The 18,114-nt window shown below is 37.8% G+C and overlaps 1 protein-coding gene and 2 long non-coding RNA genes across 4 annotated transcripts; 2 read left to right on the forward strand and 1 right to left on the reverse strand.

The window, feature by feature from the left end:
* Positions 1-1,100: 1,100 nt before the first annotated feature.
* LOC142369835 (uncharacterized) lies at positions 1,101-3,110 on the forward strand. The gene is made up of 2 exons (XR_012767717.1): positions 1,101-1,418; positions 1,550-3,110. It is a non-coding gene; the product is annotated as an uncharacterized LOC142369835 (long non-coding RNA).
* A 458-nt stretch (positions 3,111-3,568) lies between these two features.
* On the reverse strand, positions 3,569-5,017 carry LOC142370099 (uncharacterized). The gene is made up of 3 exons (XR_012767790.1): positions 4,708-5,017; positions 3,761-3,823; positions 3,569-3,631 (listed from the first exon to the last, which is right to left on the reverse strand). It is a non-coding gene; the product is annotated as an uncharacterized LOC142370099 (long non-coding RNA).
* Positions 5,018-6,806: 1,789 nt separating this feature from the next.
* Positions 6,807-10,631, forward strand: LOC142370119 (uncharacterized). Of its 2 annotated transcripts, none has more exons than XR_012767796.1 (2): positions 6,807-7,883; positions 8,191-10,631. XR_012767796.1 is itself a non-coding variant. In XM_075452560.1 (2 exons), the coding sequence occupies exons 1-2, from the start codon at positions 7,060-7,062 to the stop codon at positions 8,197-8,199; spliced, it is 780 nt and encodes a 259-aa protein (XP_075308675.1). In that variant the 5' UTR covers positions 6,807-7,059; the 3' UTR covers positions 8,200-10,631. The 2 variants fall into 2 exon arrangements, 1 of the variants encoding a protein (XP_075308675.1); XM_075452560.1 differs by having other exon boundaries at positions 6,807-7,830.
* Positions 10,632-18,114: the final 7,483 nt, after the last annotated feature.

Genomic DNA, 18,114 nt, shown 5'->3' on the forward strand with positions numbered 1-18,114 from the left:
TTGCATTTCAATTTTCTTCTTCAAGACTGCACATTCTATGCCATAATCAAAAAGAAAACTAAGCGGACATTGCTTTTTCGTTTTAGTGGTCTGCATGCAAAATACTGCCCACAATTCGATAATGAAAAAGCAATCTGAGCGGCGCAGGAGAGTGACGTCACGCCTGCTGACCGTGCTACCCATCATGTAGGCTACGGTAGGGGGCGGTGTGCATATTTGCTGTACAGTTTAGCTGCCCAGGTGGAGTCAAACAATATATCCATTCTGATGCCGGTGACCAGGTTGAACGGGTCACAGAGAGCTTGGCTGCATACTCTGCCGTCACAGATTCAGAGGTTAGTGCAGCAAGGGCTAGCGCGTCGCGGCTACGACCGGCCATGACTTTCGGGCCGCGGCCATCGCTGAGGGAGCAGCCATTAATGAGGCTGAGACAGACTTTGCGAACAGGAGTCGGGGGATTACATTTCACTGGTAGGATTCAACATTACTATTGGTTGCATTTTGTCAATAGAATATTATTGTACTGTATTTGTGTCTGCCGGCGAAATCGTAGCCAGCAAACGTTAAACTAGGATATGTTTATAGCCGGTGTTATGCCGAGAAGTGCACCCCCTGCTGGTCGTACTTTAAGGAGAGTCTGTGATGGAATGATATGATAAAACTACATCATAATTTGTTTACCTAATTGAATTAACGGATGCAAATCTCAATAAGTCCAAATTTGTATATACAATTAAAATAACCAAATTTCATAGTTTCAGGTTCATTTTTATATCATTTCATCTGGGCTATAATGAGTTGAGATTGTTAATAGAAAATGTATCCAACAGTCTTTCGTGTTGACTACAAAAGTATTAGTCACGGCCCTTACTTTTGAATATATGTCCAATAACATAAAAATAGTTAGGAATAGGAATACTCTAAACTCTACAATTGTCAGATTATCATAATTGTACACGTATTATTAATTTACATGAAGAGATGTGAAAAAAGATGCACGAATGAAACACCATTGTCAGCTCAATATTATTTTTTTTGGATCAATGTAATAATCCACACCTGAAACGATTTACGCGCGCTCCGTGAATGGGAATGCACTTCTCGGCAGAACACCTCTGTTCACACGGCTATTAGGCCAACGGAAACTTCATAAATCATATATTCCATAACACAGGCTTAGATTACAACTAACACAAGAATGCTACTTTTGAAATAATGCAAATATTACTGTTATAACATTGACCATCACATTTTACTCAGGTTTATTAATGACGTTTATTATGCCTGTATTATTCACATGTAATTCTTTCATCCTAACAAAAGTATTTACCTCATGTCTCATACCCACCCCTCAGATTGTCCGACCGAGAGTTGGTGTTATTCCCTCCATCTTCGGCTTACAGGTTCACCTAATAAGAGTAGGTGTATCATCATAAGGCTATTAGCATTCATAAATTGAAATATTATCAATAACAGGGCAGGGTGAAATACTTATCCCTGTGTGTGTGTGTATTTTTATATATTTTAATATAATGCTTCTTCCTTTTAGCCAGAAAAGGGCAGGACTACATGTTCTTCCAGAAAAGCTGAAGAGAGCCTGTCTGTGACCACTCAGGATGACCCAGAAGCTTCAACCTCAAACTCACTAACTCAGCCTAATGATTTGAGTATTTCTTTTTTAAACATCATATCAAAATTACCGTTCTAAATATGTTAAATAGCTACTTCTCAATATTTATACTGGTGGATGTTGTGGACAATGCTTTGTACTACATCGCAGGGTTTGTAGTCCTCCAGATTCTGCAAAAGCTGTCCTGTGGTGTGTGCCATGCAAGCTTGGTCAGAGATGCTGTACCTTCATCATTTCATGATAGCTACCACTTTCTAGCCCTGAAAAACAACGGTGTACTAGTGATTCCATCATGTGGCACAGTGAAGGTGCTGAGAGCTGCAGAGTGGGTGATTCGCCAAGCTTCAGCAAAGCTGTAAAGACGACGACAGTCACGTACATCATCCGGGAGGAGAACGGAGGATGTTTTTCAGCTTGGGGAACACATTGAGGAGACAAAGTTTGGCATCAACAACCATTATTCCAACTTGTTGTCATTGTTTGTGTCTGTGTTTCTGAAAATAAGGCCCCACCACATTGGCAAACTGACCTCTCTTGACCTGCATAAAAGGGAGCATGAGACAAAAACAAGCTCTGCAAAACACTCCTCTTTCAGGGTGTTAGACCCTATTCTTTATATTGGAAGCCTAAGAACCAGTTGGAGCAGTCTTAAGTTAAACAAAGTATTTATTGGAGGTCACAGGTCAAGTATCAGCGCTGGACTTGGAGAGACAGAGTTCTCGCATGAAATCCGTCCGACCAAGTCCCGAGATCTGGAAACATTTCATATTTATGTTCACCCTTATCTCAGAGGTTGTACCTACATTTGACGGCGCATTATTGAATATTTACTCATGCTGTGAGCAGGCCATCCACCGTCTTCGTCATGTTCTTTGGATGTGATAAGCGATGTGTGTGTGTGCGTGTTGTTTCAGGCGTGCATCTACTGCACCAGACCTATCTGTCCTAAGAGACGCTTTATCTGACCCAGTTATTTTATCCCGCTACGTCATCTTAAAGTGTTGGACATACATTTGCGTTGTATGAGCAGAGTGTAACGTACAAACTAGGAACATAGATTATCTAGAGAACTACAGAATATGAATACATAAAGTCTAAGAATAAAGCCTATTTATAACAAGGGCTCTTAGCTCATTTTGTTTTGCTTTAGGTTGATACCATTCAAAATATTTAAACTTGTGTATATACAACTACCTTCTTGTACAGTGTTTTTTATATTCTTCATATTTTATTATAGTATTTCTATATTTCTAGACTAACTCAGAGAGATCCCTGAACAAGTAGTGCATGTGTCTTGACTGCGGTTCATGCACAATTGGCAATTTAAAAAACATTGTACCTTGAACCTTGATGCTATGGTCATAACAAAGTTATGCTGTGAAGCCAAAAAAGCAAAAATCAAAGATATTTTCTTACATTGTTTTGGCCTTGTGAAATACTTTATTACAGATTTGATAAAGATGTTACATAAAAATCATAACAGCTGTATAGTGTCTTTATTCCTCTTCAATGATACAAAGCTTGTAGTACGTGATTGGAAAATTCGTTAGGTCAACAGCTTGAATGATCTTCAAGCAGTGTGTATACATACGTACTCATTCATTCGTAGGGCACCATAGGCAATCGTCAAATAAATACACATACAAAACAAACATCCTCTACCTTACACTAGAAATATATATATACACATACATATGTACAAAGCTGGATTCTCATTCCATCCGTTCCAAATTACAAAATTACGACAAGGCTCGAGCTGCCAAAACAGCGGCAGCTGACAACGAACATCGGTGTCTTATAAATATAGCCTACTGACCAGTCTATCACACACTGTCATTCTGCTGTTAATGTACGGTACCTGTAGTTGGTGTTTTGGCCCTAGTGTGAGTCCCCCCCCCCCCCCCCCCCCCACCAGAAAATGTGCGAGCCCTTGCTGTCAGTGGTCACAGACAGGCTCTCTTCAGCTTTTCTGGAAGAACATGTAGTCCTGCCCTTTTCTGGCTAAAATGAAGAAGCATAATATTAAAATATATAAAAATACACACACACAGGGATAAGTATTTCACCCCGCCCTGTTATTGATAATATTTCAATTTATGAATGCTAATAGCCTTATGATGATACACCTACTCTTATTAGGTGAACCTGTAAGCCGAAGATGGAGGGAATAACACCAACTCTCGGTCGGACAATCTGAGGGGTGGGTATGAGACATGAGGTAAATACTTTTGTTAGGATGAAAGAATTACATGTGAATAATACAGGCATAATAAACGTCATTAATAAACCTGAGTAAAATGTGATGGTCAATGTTATAACAGTAATATTTGCATTATTTCAAAAGTAGCATTCTTGTGTTAGTTGTAATCTAAGCCTGTGTTATGGAATATATGATTTATGAAGTTTCCGTTGGCCTAATAGCCGTGTGAACAGAGGTGTTCTGCCGAGAAGTGCATTCCCATTCACGGAGCGCGCGTAAACCGTTTCAGGTGTGGATTATTACATTTATCCAAAAAAAATAATATTGAGCTGACAATGGTGTTTCATTCGTGCATCTTTTTTCACATCTCTTCATGTAAATTAATAATACGTGTACAATTATGATAATCTGACAATTGTAGAGTTTAGAGTATTCCTATTCCTAACTATTTTTATATTATTGGACATATATTCAAAAGTAAGGGCCGTGACTAATACTTTTGGAGTCAACACGAAAGACGGTTGGATACATTTTCTATTAACAATCTCAACTCATTATAGCCCAGATGAAATTATATAAAAATGAACCTGAAACTATGAAATTTGGTTATTTTAATTGTATATACAAATTTGGACTTATTGAGATTTGCATCCGTTAATTCAATTAGGTAAACAAATTATGATGTAGTTTTATCGTATCATTCCATCACAGACTCTCCTTAAAGTACGACCAGCAGGGGGAGCACTTCTCGGCATAACACCTGCTATAAACATATCCTAGTTTAACGTTTGCTGGCTACGATTTCGCCGGCAGACACAAATACAGTACAATAATATTCTATTGACAAAATGCAACCAATAGTAATGTTGAATCCTACCTGTGAAAGGTAATCCCCCGACTCCTGTTCGCAAAGTCTGTCTCAGCCTCATTAATGGCTGCTCCCTCAGCGATGGCCGCGGCCCGAAAGTCATGGCCGGTCGTAGCCGCGACGCGCTAGCCCTTGCTGCACTAACCTCTGAATCTGTGACGGCAGAGTATGCAGCCAAGCTCTCTGTGACCCGTTCAACCCGGTCACCGGCATCAGAATGGATATATTGTTTGACTCCACCTGGGCAGCTAAACTGTACAGCAAATATGCACACCGCCCCCTACCGTAGCCTACATGATGGGTAGCACGGTCAGCAGGCGTGACGTCACTCTCCTGCGCCGCTCAGATTGCTTTTTCATTATCGAATTGTGGGCAGTATTTTGCATGCAGACCACTAAAACGAAAAAGCAATGTCCGCTTAGTTTTCTTTTTGATTATGGCATAGAATGTGCAGTCTTGAAGAAGAAAATTGAAATGCAATAGGATGATTGATTAGTAATTTTATTTATGAGTCAAATAATGCAGCCACATTCTTAAAATGAAAAAGCATTTCTGATAATGCATTTGAATTTGAATTTTGATTACGATTTGCTTCCATAGTAAGAAATGTGATAAAATACGTCTTTATTTGTGTTTTCATTAGAGAAAAACATCTGCGGCTTCAGAAGAGTTTTGTTTCATTACAAAAGAAACAAGGTTGAATCTTATTTTATAATTATTTTTAGAATAAAAATAAAACATTTAATACTTTTGATTTTTTTTTTTAATTTTTGTTTTAAAAGATCAGACTATTTTTTACCTGAGTAAAAATGATCAAAACTGACACACGTATCAGATCATTGTTGTAGTTCTTATCAAACTCAAAGACTAAATTAATTTCTTTTGAGTAAGCAAAGGCATGTTTTCAGTGCTGTTGGACGAATACTTCGACACAGCATTGGTCATTTCTGAAGATGCTAGCCTTAACCCTTAAAATGGAGTATTTTCAGTCTTCAATTCAACCAAGTGGAAGTGACAACGTGGAAAGTCCCAGCCAGTCAGCAACCATTCAGACAAAAAAAGAGGAAGAAAAGATAAGGGCTGAAAGATTGCACGGTTAGATTATATCAGTGTGTTTACATCATACAAATTGTCTTTTTTTTTTAAAGAAGTCATTGCATGGGAGGAGGTTTGTAGCCATTTTTAGTAAGTCAGCATTGTCGCACTTTCATGATGAGTCCTTTGTTTCCATTTGTCCACCTTCTTTCTTCACCCTGTTAGTTCACAAGCAGCACCTTTAACCCCTTAAAGGGACACTATGTAATTTCTTCCCCCATCTAGTGGTGCAATTTTATTTTGCAAAGTTGAATGAATTTGCTCTCTAGCGCCTCACGTTTTCAAATGTGCGCTGCAACTTCTTGAACTACGGCAAGCGGAATGTGTCAAGATTCAAGAAGCTATAGCTTCAGACTCAAGGTCCATACAAACAAAAAGAAATCAAGACACACAGCACAAAGGATTATATAACACACATACAACAACACTATGAATACAGATGACAGATAACATGTCAGATAACATAACATCTCCTTTGGTGTGCAAGCAATGCAATTAGTCATATTCCGGGAGTTACCGGAAGTGACGTCGACGCAGCGTTAGCATTAGCCTGCGTTAGCAATAGGAGCATTAGCAGCGGTAAATAAACTCCCGGTAAACTTACAAACTTTCTAATGCCTCGTTTTGTGAGTTAAGAGCCTATGTGTACTACGGCAGAAGTTTGGTAACAATCAATGCATTATTAGTGGGATCATTTACGAGATAAAATCTATTTAGCATTTTTTTTTTTTTAACTTTATTAGTAAATCAACAAAATAACAGTTTACAAATGTGAGCATAACGCCAAAAACAAGATATCCAGGGGGAGCATAGGAATAATAATAAAAAGAAGAAGATGATGCACTTACAAAAAGAAAGCTAATGAACACAAAGACATATGTGCCAAGGAATAAAATCTATTCAGCATTAGCGGCTGTAATAAGCCATTTGGCGGAAATGACGTCACAATGACGTCATTTCTGCTTGTAAGCCTGGTGGGGAAATCACGATTCGAGGCGAGGTCGCGCAGATGGCGACTGCAGCAGACGTGTAAGTGCGAAGCTCTGCAGCATTAACGAGTATCTGATGATAATTTGACGAGGCCAACGGTTTGAACGGCTTGTTAAACGGCTAAACACCAACCAAACAAGGATAGAAGAGTTTTGATAATAGGTTGAAGATTCTGACGAGTGACGACCTACGGACATTAACTCTCCTGACACGTGCGTCAACTAAGCTACAAGCTAGCCTACGAAGCTAACACCAACATTGCACTAGTGAGCCGAAATGACAAAGAGAGACGCAAAAAAAAAAGAAGTCACAAAAGGAAATCTGGTGATGGACATGGAGCCAGAGGAGAGTTTCTACGGCTTGTGTTCTCCTCTTCCCGAGACTCCCAGCAAAAGTCCAAACCCGAAGAAACTGTGTGGAGAAAACAAGGAGAAGGACACGGTTTCTAACTCCGACATCCTCCAAGCCATACGTGAGTTAAAGCGGGGTTTTTCCGTCTTTGAGCAGCAAATGAAACAAAACACTGCGGACATTAAAGAGGCAAAAGAAGTAATGAAAGGGCTTAATTTTCAAGCTAAAGAAACGGAGGATAAAGTGATAACGCTGGATAAAAGAGTGGACGAACTGAAAGAAAAAACCGAAGAAGGAGAAAGATACAGCAGAAGATGGAATCTGCGCCTCATCAACCTCCCAGAAAAAGAAAACGAAGATGTGAGGCATGAAGTCCTCAAAATATTGAGCCAGATTGCACCGGATGAAAAAAGTAAGATGGGGTTCCTGGTTGACACGGTACACAGAGTGGGACGCCCGAGGGATGATAACAAACCGCGTCCAGTCATCATCCAGTTCAACATGCGGACCTTCAGGATTAAGATTTGGAGAGAATCACGCAACGCTGACATCCTGAAGAAGATGAACCTCCGTATGGCCGAAGACCTGACCCGCTTCGAGAAAGACTGCAGAAACAAACTGTGGCCTTTAGTCGAACAGGCACGTAAGGATGGAAAGAAAACCAGATGGCAAGGGCCGATCGTCTTCATCGATGGGGTAAAATTCACTGCGTGAAAAGCCAGCTCTGAAGACCATGATGCTTATTAAAAGTAAAAAAAAGAATATTAAGAAAGCTCATTACAAGTAATGTTATGGCCTCAAAACAGCACATTTTATATGCCTGATACTCATAATGTTCAGAGTTTTTCTAACTTTTTCCAAAGGTAGAGAGTTTTTATAAAAAGCTCTTTTCTTGTTGTTGTTTTCTTTTTGATTGTTCAAGTTAGTCGGCATCCAGCTATTTTTATTTTTTTTATTTATGGCGACCAACAATTTCATCAACCTTAAAGTACTTTCTCTTAATGTCAATGGTATACGCAATATTACCAAAAGAAAGGCAATTTTTTTGTTTTGCAGAAGGTCTAACGCCGATTTACTTTTTCTACAAGAGACACACTCCTGTGAAGATGATCGTAAATTCTGGAGAAGTCAATGGGGAGACCAGATTTATTTAAGTCATGGTTCTAACAACTCAGCAGGAGGAGCTATTCTGTTTAATAAATTTAAAGGGGATGTTATAGAATCTCACTTATCTGAAGAAGGTAGATGGATTATTTTAGTGCTTAGAGTAAACAATGTGATTCTGGTGGTGAATAACATTTATGGTTATAATTACAATGCTCTAGCAAAAAATATGATTGTCCAACTGACAGCAAAACTTTTGAAGCTCAAAGAGAAATATAAAGAGGCCCACTTAATAATTGGCGGTGACCTAAATGATGCAGCTGATGACTTAATGGACAGAGTACCAGCAAGAATATCTTCCAATTCAAGATTTAAAGTGATATCACACTTAGGTGAGCAACTTAATGTTATAGACGCCTGGCGATATATCCACCCTTACCAAAAAGAGTGTACATGGAGTAATGCTAGTGGTTCTTTACAATCTCGAATAGACATGTGGTTAATATCTTCTTACACTATGCAATATGTTTCCGAAATATCACATAGTTATGCCCCCTTTTCAGATCACAAAATGATAGTCATTTCCTTTACTAATCCTCTAAAACAAAAAGCAACAATGCGTGGTTACTGGAAATTAAATTGTAATTTACTGAAAGATGAAGCTTTCTGTAACTCAGTCAAAGCAATTGCTGGGAATATTTTCAATGAAAAAGAACTTAGTAATATACAAAAATGGGAATTTTTTAAATTTAAAATCAGAGAATCAGCTATTAGACACAGTAAAGAAATGAAAAAACGCAGCAATCTTAAAGAATCTGAAATCATGAAAGAACTAAATATCCTAATAAACAAAAGTTCCCCTACTCCAGAGGAAGAAATTAAACTGATAAAATTGAAAGATGATTTAGATAGTTTATATATTAATATGACCAAGGGAGCCTTTGTACGCTCCAGGGCTAAATGGTTAGAGGAAGGTGAGAAGAATACAAGCTACTTTTTCGCCCTAGAAAAAAGGAACTACAAGAGAAATAATATCACATCTCTAAAAATAGATAATTCTGTAACCTCCAACCCAACTGATTTAGCAAATCACGCTTTTCAATTTTATTCTGACCTATACAGCTCTAATTATAATTCAATAAAAGGTGAAGAATTTATTAATAATGTTAAAGAATTTACTCCCAAAATATCAGATAATTTTAAATTGGATTGCGAAAAACCTATCTCTAAAGTTGAAATCCTTGAAGCTGTAAACAAAATGAAAAAAGGTAAATCTCCAGGAATGGACGGTCTTCCTGTCGAATTTTACCAGTGCTTTTGGGAAATAATTGAAAGACCTCTTTTTGAAATGCTGAAAGAATGTACAAATAATGAAGAAATGACCACAACCATGAAACAAGGCATAATAACTTTGCTTCCCAAACCAGACAAAGACCACCTTCTATTGGATAACTGGAGACCAATAACGTTGCTCAATGTTGACTATAAAATACTCTCACTAATTTTCGCCAGGCGTTTAAGAAAAGGTTTAAGTGAAATCATACATGAAACTCAAACTGGCTTTATGAATAATCGCCACATAAGTTGCAACATTAGGTTTATCCTTGACTTAATAGATTACTCTGAATATGTTGATTCAGACGCTTTAATTTTATTTTTAGACTTCTACAAGGCATTCGATAGTGTAGAGCATCAATTTTTATTTAAATCTCTTCAAACCTTCGGTTTTGGTGAACATTTTGTATCCTATATTAGAATGCTCTATAAAGATATTAGTAGCTGTGTCATGTTATTCCCAAATACCACGAAAAGATTTTCAGTGTCTAGGTCAGTCCGTCAAGGATGTCCTTGCTCCCCATTTCTCTTTCTTATAGTCGTTGAATTGCTTTCAATACAAATTAGACAGAGCAATGTCTTTCGAGGGTTAAAGATTTTTGAGAGAGAGATTAGGATAACTCAATTAGCGGACGATACAGTCTTATTTTTGGAAAATAAACAACAAATAGAGACAGCACTTAAGATAATAGACACCTTTTCTGTTGCTTCAGGTTTAAAACTTAATTTAAAAAAATGTGAAATACTATGTCTCTACAACACAAATGAAACTCTTATATGTAAAATACCAATTAAAGAAAATATTAAGTATCTTGGAATTTATATTTCTAAAAATATAATTGAACGTCAAACAAAAAACTTCAAACCTAAAATACAAAAAACTAAAAATATTTTCAATATGTGGCTCCAAAGAGATCTGTCCCTATTAGGTAGAGTTCTTCTGAGTAAAGCAGACGGTATCTCTAGATTTGTATATCCTACTCTCTCTCTTTTTGTTCAACAATCCCTTTGTAAAGAAATAAATAATACCCTAATAAGTTTTGTCTGGAAAAACAAATGCCATCGCTTAAAAAAAGAGATCTTGGCAGCCCCAAGAGGAGATGGTGGTATGGAGCTGTTAGACTATATGGATGTGAACTATACCTTTAAGACAAAATGGATAAAAGAATATTTGAAAAAGCCAGAATCTCTTTGGTATTTTATACCTCAGAATATTTTTGGGAAAGTTGGAGGGTTACCTTTTCTCCTAAATTGTGATTATAATGTTTCAAAATTACCCCTAAAATTATCTAAATTTCACCAACAAGCCATTTCAGCAGCAAAACTATGCTTTGTCCATAACTTCTCTCCACATAAAACTATTATATGGAACAATGAGTTCATAACTAGGAAAAATAAATCACTATTTCTGAAACATTGGATTGAAAAAGGAATAATATATCTTAAGGATTTACAAAATGATGTAGGTGAAATTTTTAGTTATGAAGAATTTCTTAGATCTAAAATCTTCCCTGTTACCTATAAAGAATTTCAAACAGTGATAAAAGCTATTCCCAGTGGCATTCTCCAATTGATAAAAGGTCATTTTGAAAGGCAAGAGGCAGAGAAAGTTGACTTTACCCTCTTTATTAATGGTATAAACATTATGAGTCACCATTGTAACAATAAACATATAAGGAATCATTTTTTCAGGAAAAGGAAAATTACACCTCGAGGAAAATTTGTATGGTCTTCCTCTTTCTCTGACATTAATTGGAAAACAACATGGCTCCTTCCACATAAATTTGTTATCTCCAATAAAATCAAAGAAGTTCAATATAAAATTATACATAACATCTACCCCACTAACAAATTTGTGTCAAAATTTGTCAATATTGATGCCAATTGTGTATTTTGTAATGCCGAAGTGGAAACGATTAGGCACCTTTTCTTTGAATGTAATTTTTCCCAGATTTTTTGGAAAAAAATCGAAGCTTACATCACATCACATTCCAACATACCAATTAATTTGAATGCCAAAGATATACTGTTATACTATAATAATAAAGATAGGAAAATGCAACACTTAATTAATCTGATTATTCTAATTGCAAAATTCCACATACATAAAACCAAATTTTCTAAAGGTCGACCTTTCTTTCCTGTTTTTGAAATTGATTTCAAGAACTACCTCGAATGTATTAAAAGAATTGATAATAAAAAATGTATACATACTGTTAACATAATTGAAGGAATATTTGGAGAAATATAATATGTCCTGCCATTTTCTTTCTTCCTTTTATTTAATTTCATTTATGTTATTATATTTAGGTTACCTATGTAATGACTTATGCACCTTATCCACTTTATGTCTCATACTGTATTTGTTATTTAAATCCTTGATGCCTGACTGTTTTGTATTGTCCACAGTCAATGTTCTGATTGTGATTGGAACTTTTAATAAAGTTTGAAGGAAAAAAAAAAAAAAAAAAAAAAAAAAAAAGAAATCACGATTCGAAGTGCTTTATGTCCCTCTCTGCACTTCGTCATTTTTCATAGAGCGGAAGGACATGGCAGCCTCCATAGAGCTTACCTGCTCTACGTAGATACAGACAAGTTATTCTTCACTCAGGAGGATAAGTGAGATTTTTGACAGAGATCATTTTACACCAATGAGGACTAACTTATGAATGAATATGTTGATTTGAGCTAATAAATGACTTAATTTATTACATAGTGTCCCTTTAACGCCTGAATTTATATAGCTGTATATAAAAAAATGTTATGTGTGTGTTTTAGCCTTTAAGTAGATGGTAAATAATGCCGAGATTATTGATTTAACTTTTGCACAAAAAATAAATAGAAATTTTGGTATGTTGCAAATTTGCGACAACAGGCATCCTGGTCAATTCGGAGTCAATTTGGTATGTTTGGGATGTAATTTGGTATGTTGCTTATTTGCAAGACCAGGCATAATGGTCAATAATAAGATAACAGATAACTAACCGGCATTGGGGGAATAAAGATGCTATCTCAGCTGGTTGATTGAGTCAAACGGTTTGTAGCATATATGCGACAATAGGCGTTAAGGGGTTAAGTTATCACCATAACTCTTATGTAAAACATGCAGGTAAAGGAAGCTACAGCTGTAGAAATCAGCCTGAGAATCAAAGGGAAGACGGGAGGCTTAATTCAAATACATGTTAAACATTTTGGGCTTTGAAGAATGTTTCTTTGGTCTAAATTTTGCGACGAGTCCAGAAGTGTTGAGTATTTCTTTGACAACCCAGAAGTATGTACATAAACTCTTTCTATGGTCAATAACTGAAGTACAAAATAATAAAAACTAAAGCTTTTTTTATTTTTGACATGTCACATTTGTAAAAATGCGGATGATGCAGCATCAACATACATACAATTCATTGATAATTTATAAGATAAACTATTTTACTGACAGCAGTTATATAACACTGATAATACAGTGTTATCTTAAGCTGTAAGTGAAGCAATGGCTCTAATTAGCTGCCTTTGTATAATGTTTGTTCTCTAATTTTGTCCCCTTACAGTACTTTGATAAGAAAAAAATTAACTGAATTAATGCTGCTGCTTTGTTGTTGTTTGATCCAACAATCGTCAGTGAGCCTGTAATCTGACAATTGCTCATGTAATGGTATGATTAAGGGTTTTCTTTCCTGTTTTTACTGGGAAAAAAATGACCAAACCTCAAATGATGAAATATGGTTAAACCGTGACCCCAGTTCTTACTGAATAAGTCATCAGTTCAGAAAAATAGTGACTGTGTGTATATGAATGTCACAATTGAAGGTTATTACACAAGAGCAATGCAAGAAAGGACAATTACACCGTCACTAGCTACCATAAATGTAGGATTTTTGTCTTATTGTTGATGGATTTCTGCATTTCTAACTAAATTTATTTTAAGTCTTTGAAAAACATTTTAATTGGTGGATGGAAATACAGATTAGAAAGTAAAAGGCAGATTAAAATTATCACTAGTAGTTTTAGTGTTAGTTAGTACTAGTAATAGTATCATATAGTGGATCTAATTGACTGACCAACCAAGTATTTTTAGCGTGCTTTGTTACCATAAAAAGAACTCTAAAAACAGTCACCATTGCATGAGAGACAAAAAAAAACTTTAAAAAAGGGATTACTCACACATGTGGAATGCATCATGAATAACAAAAACTTTATTTGTGTCGCTTTAGCGACCTGCCATGGTTTTATTTATTCATTATTTTATTATTTAGAACCCACGCATACACGGGGAGAACATGTGAACTCCACACAGAAAGGCCCCAGCTGGGAATTGAACTGCTGAATCCTGCTGTGAGGTGACGGTGCTAACCAGTAACCACCACACCACCGTGCTGCCCTTCATTCTTTATATGAACCTGCAAAAAAGACATTAAAAGGTTGGAATTAGGATCTCATTTATGCCTAAACTGGAAAGTGAACCACCACTTCCTTCTCTCTACCCTGGAGGGAATGGGTGTTTCTGGCTCTGCACTCTCCATGTTCTCATCCTACCTGACAGATCGCTTCTACCAGATAACACTTGAGAGGGTCTGTGTCGAAGCCACGTAGGCTCACTACCGGGGTTCCCCAAGGTTCGGTCTTGGGTCCTCTTCTTTTCTCCCTCTACACATCATCTCTTGGTTCTGTCATACACTCCCATAACTTTTCCTACCACTGCTATGCAGACGACACCCAGCTGATTCTGTCTTTTCCCCCTTCTGACACCCAAGTGGAAGCACGCATTGCTGCGTGCCTGGCAGACATCTCGGGGTGGATGTCGATGCACCACCTTAAGCTCAACCTGGACCAGACTGAGCTGGTGTTTCTCCCGGGGAAGGGCTGCCCGTTCTGAGATCTGGCCATCACCATGGATGACTCCGTGGTGACGTCAACTCGGACCGCGAGGAATCTGGGTGTGACCCTGGACGACCAACTGTCGTTCTCGCCAAACATCGCATCAGTGACCCGTTCCTGGCGATTCCTCCTCTACAACATCCGGAGGATTCGCCCCTTCCTCACCGACAAGGCAGCACAGGTGCTCATCCAGGCTCTGGTCATCTCCCGCCTGGACTACTGCGACTCCCTCCTTGCTGGCGCCCCGGCTTCTGCCATCAGACCTCTGGAGCTGGTTCAGAAAGCTGCTGCTCGTCTGGTGTTCAACCTCCCCAAGTTCTCCCACACCACTCCCCTTCTCCGCTCTCCACACTGGCTCCCTGTAGCTGCTCGCATCCAGTTTCAGACTCTGGTGCTGGCCTACAGGGCAGTAGAAGGAACAGCTCCTTCATACCTCCAGGCTATGGTCAAGCCCTACACCCCCGCCCGACCGCTTCGCTCTGCGGCCACCAGGCGCCTGGCTGCCCCTCACTCAGCGGTCCCTGTGCACGATCCACACGGTCACGGCTTTTCTCTGTTCTGGCGCCCCGATGGTGGAACGATCTCCCGACTGATATCAGGACAGCTGAGTCGCTGCCCATCTTTGGCCGCAGGCTGAAAACCATCTCTTCAGGAAACACTGCCCTGATCCGCCCTCTTAGGACATCACCTGTTTCGTCCCAGCTCCTTACGCACTTATTTGTTTTCTAAATTGTCTTCTCATTTGTCTACCTAACTTACTGCACTTACTCTAGCACTAGTTATGCTCTTAGCTGTTTGGAAGGAAATGCAATTATGACTTGCAATTGTGATTTCTTGTGACCTGAAGTAGAGCCCTGCACTCCCGCGGGAGTCTCGGGGGACTCGCGGGACCCAACGCAAAGCAGTGCGGCGCGGGACACATTTTGAAAGCTCATTGCGGGCGCGGGCGGGAGGGGGAGTGCCTAGTGCGGGAGCGGTGATAAGCTGCAGTCCCGCTAACTAAAAACGTGTTTAATATAAAAGCTATAATGATCTCCTGCTGCTGAAAACAACTGAGAAGAAATAAAGCCTAACTAAAAGAAGTTCAAAAGCGCGATCCATCTCTCCTTTTATTCAGGAGATGCGCATTGCACAACGACGAGGGACAGGGCATGGTTAACCTACTTAAATAATAATTGGATTACATGTTACATTTTCAACATTATGGTTGTATTTAAATCAATGTAACGTGAGCTGTAGTAGGCTTAGATATTTATGCTCAAATCTACTCAAAGTAGGGGGCGGGGCTCCATCACGCTGTGTTTAAAATCATATTAACTAAAAATATATACTTTTACTTCCAAGAATGGAAATGTGAGGAGTGGCATATAACATATGTACAATGTATTATTCTTAATATTCACGGTATATTTTGGTAGGTATGTTGGGTAGGCTTATTGCTGTAAAGCCTCAGCTGCTTGTGCCATCTAATGCGCTCCTGCACTATGTGCCCCACGTGAAGGATCGGACAGCGGTGTGCGCAGCTAAGATCATGTTTCTTTCCTCAAGCCAATGACAAGAACTTCCGTGAGAAGTAACGCGAACGTCTGAATCATGCGGGAGTCCCGCGCAGGCCTCTAACCTGAAGTTCTTTTGCCTACCGATGTGGAACACACTTATTGTAAGTCGCTTTGGATAAAAGCGTCTGCAAAATGACCGTAATGTAATGAAATTAATTGAAAGTTTGCCTGTAAGAAATGTGATGAAATACGTCTTTATTTGTGTTTTTATTAGAGAAAAACATCTGCGGCTTCAGAAGAGTTTTGTTTCATTACAAAAGAAACAAGGTTGAATCTTATTTTATAATTATTTTTAGAATAAAAATAAAACATTTAATACTTTTGATTATTTTTTTTAACTTTTGTTTTAAAAGATCAGACTATTTTTTACCTGAGTAAAAATGATCAAAACTGACACACATATCAGATCATTGTTGTAGTTCTTATCAAACTCAAAGACTAAATTAATTTCTTTTGAGTAAGCAAAGGCATGTTTTCAGTGCTGTTGGACGAATACTTCGACACAGCATTGGTCATTTCTGAAGATGCTAGCCTTAACCCTTAAAATGGAGTATTTTCAGTCTTCAATTCAACCAAGTGGAAGTGACAACGTGGAAAGTCCCAGCCAGTCAGCAACCATTCAGACAAAAAAAGAGGAAGAAAAGATAAGGGCTGAAAGATTGCACGGTTAGATTATATCAGTGTGTTTACATCATACAAATTGTCTTTTTTTTTTAAAGAAGTCATTGCATGGGAGGAGGTTTGTAGCCATTTTTAGTAAGTCAGCATTGTCGCACTTTCATGATGAGTCCTTTGTTTCCATTTGTCCACCTTCTTTCTTCACCCTGTTAGTTCACAAGCAGCACCTTTAACCCCTTAACGCCTGAATTTATATAGCTGTATATAAAAAAATGTTTTGTGTGTGTTTTAGCCTTTAAGTAGATGGTAAATAATGCCGAGATTATTGATTTAACTTTTGCACAAAAAATAAATAGAAATTTTGGTATGTTGCAAATTTGCGACAACAGGCATCCTGGTCAATTCGGAGTCAATTTGGTATGTTTGGGATGTAATTTGGTATGTTGCTTATTTGCAAGACCAGGCATAATGGTCAATAATAAGATAACAGATAACTAACCGGCATTGGGGGAATAAAGATGCTATCTCAGCTGGTTGATTGAGTCAAACGGTTTGTAGCATATATGCGACAATAGGCGTTAAGGGGTTAAGTTATCACCATAACTCTTATGTAAAACATGCAGGTAAAGGAAGCTACAGCTGTAGAAATCAGCCTGAGAATCAAAGGGAAGACGGGAGGCTTAATTCAAATACATGTTAAACATTTTGGGCTTTGAAGAATGTTTCTTTGGTCTAAATTTTGCGACGAGTCCAGAAGTGTTGAGTATTTCTTTGACAACCCAGAAGTATGTACATAAACTCTTTCTATGGTCAATAACTGAAGTACAAAATAATAAAAACTAAAGCTTTTTTTATTTTTGACATGTCACATTTGTAAAAATGCGGATGATGCAGCATCAACATACATACAATTCATTGATAATTTATAAGATAAACTATTTTACTGACAGCAGTTATATAACACTGATAATACAGTGTTATCTTAAGCTGTAAGTGAAGCAATGGCTCTAATTAGCTGCCTTTATATAATGTTTGTTCTCTAATTTTGTCCCCTTACAGTACTTTGATAAGAAAAAAATTAACTGAATTAATGCTGCTGCTTTGTTGTTGTTTGATGATCCAACAATCGTCAGTGAGCCTGTAATCTGACAATTGCTCATGTAATGGTATGATTAAGGGTTTTCTTTCCTGTTTTTACTGGGAAAAAAATGACCAAACCTCAACTGATGAAATATGGTTAAACCGTGACCCCAGTTCTTACTGAATAAGTCATCAGTTCAGAAAAATAGTGACTGTGTGTATATGAATGTCACAATTGAAGGTTATTACACAAGAGCAATGCAAGAAAGGACAATTACACCGTCACTAGCTACCATAAATGTAGGATTTTTGTCTTATTGTTGATGGATTTCTGCATTTCTAACTAAATTTATTTTAAGTCTTTGAAAAACATTTTAATTGGTGGATGGAAATACAGATTAGAAAGTAAAAG

This window comes from Odontesthes bonariensis, chromosome 20 (genome assembly GCF_027942865.1).
Source record: "Odontesthes bonariensis isolate fOdoBon6 chromosome 20, fOdoBon6.hap1, whole genome shotgun sequence".
Classification (NCBI taxonomy): domain Eukaryota; kingdom Metazoa; phylum Chordata; class Actinopteri; order Atheriniformes; family Atherinopsidae; genus Odontesthes; species Odontesthes bonariensis.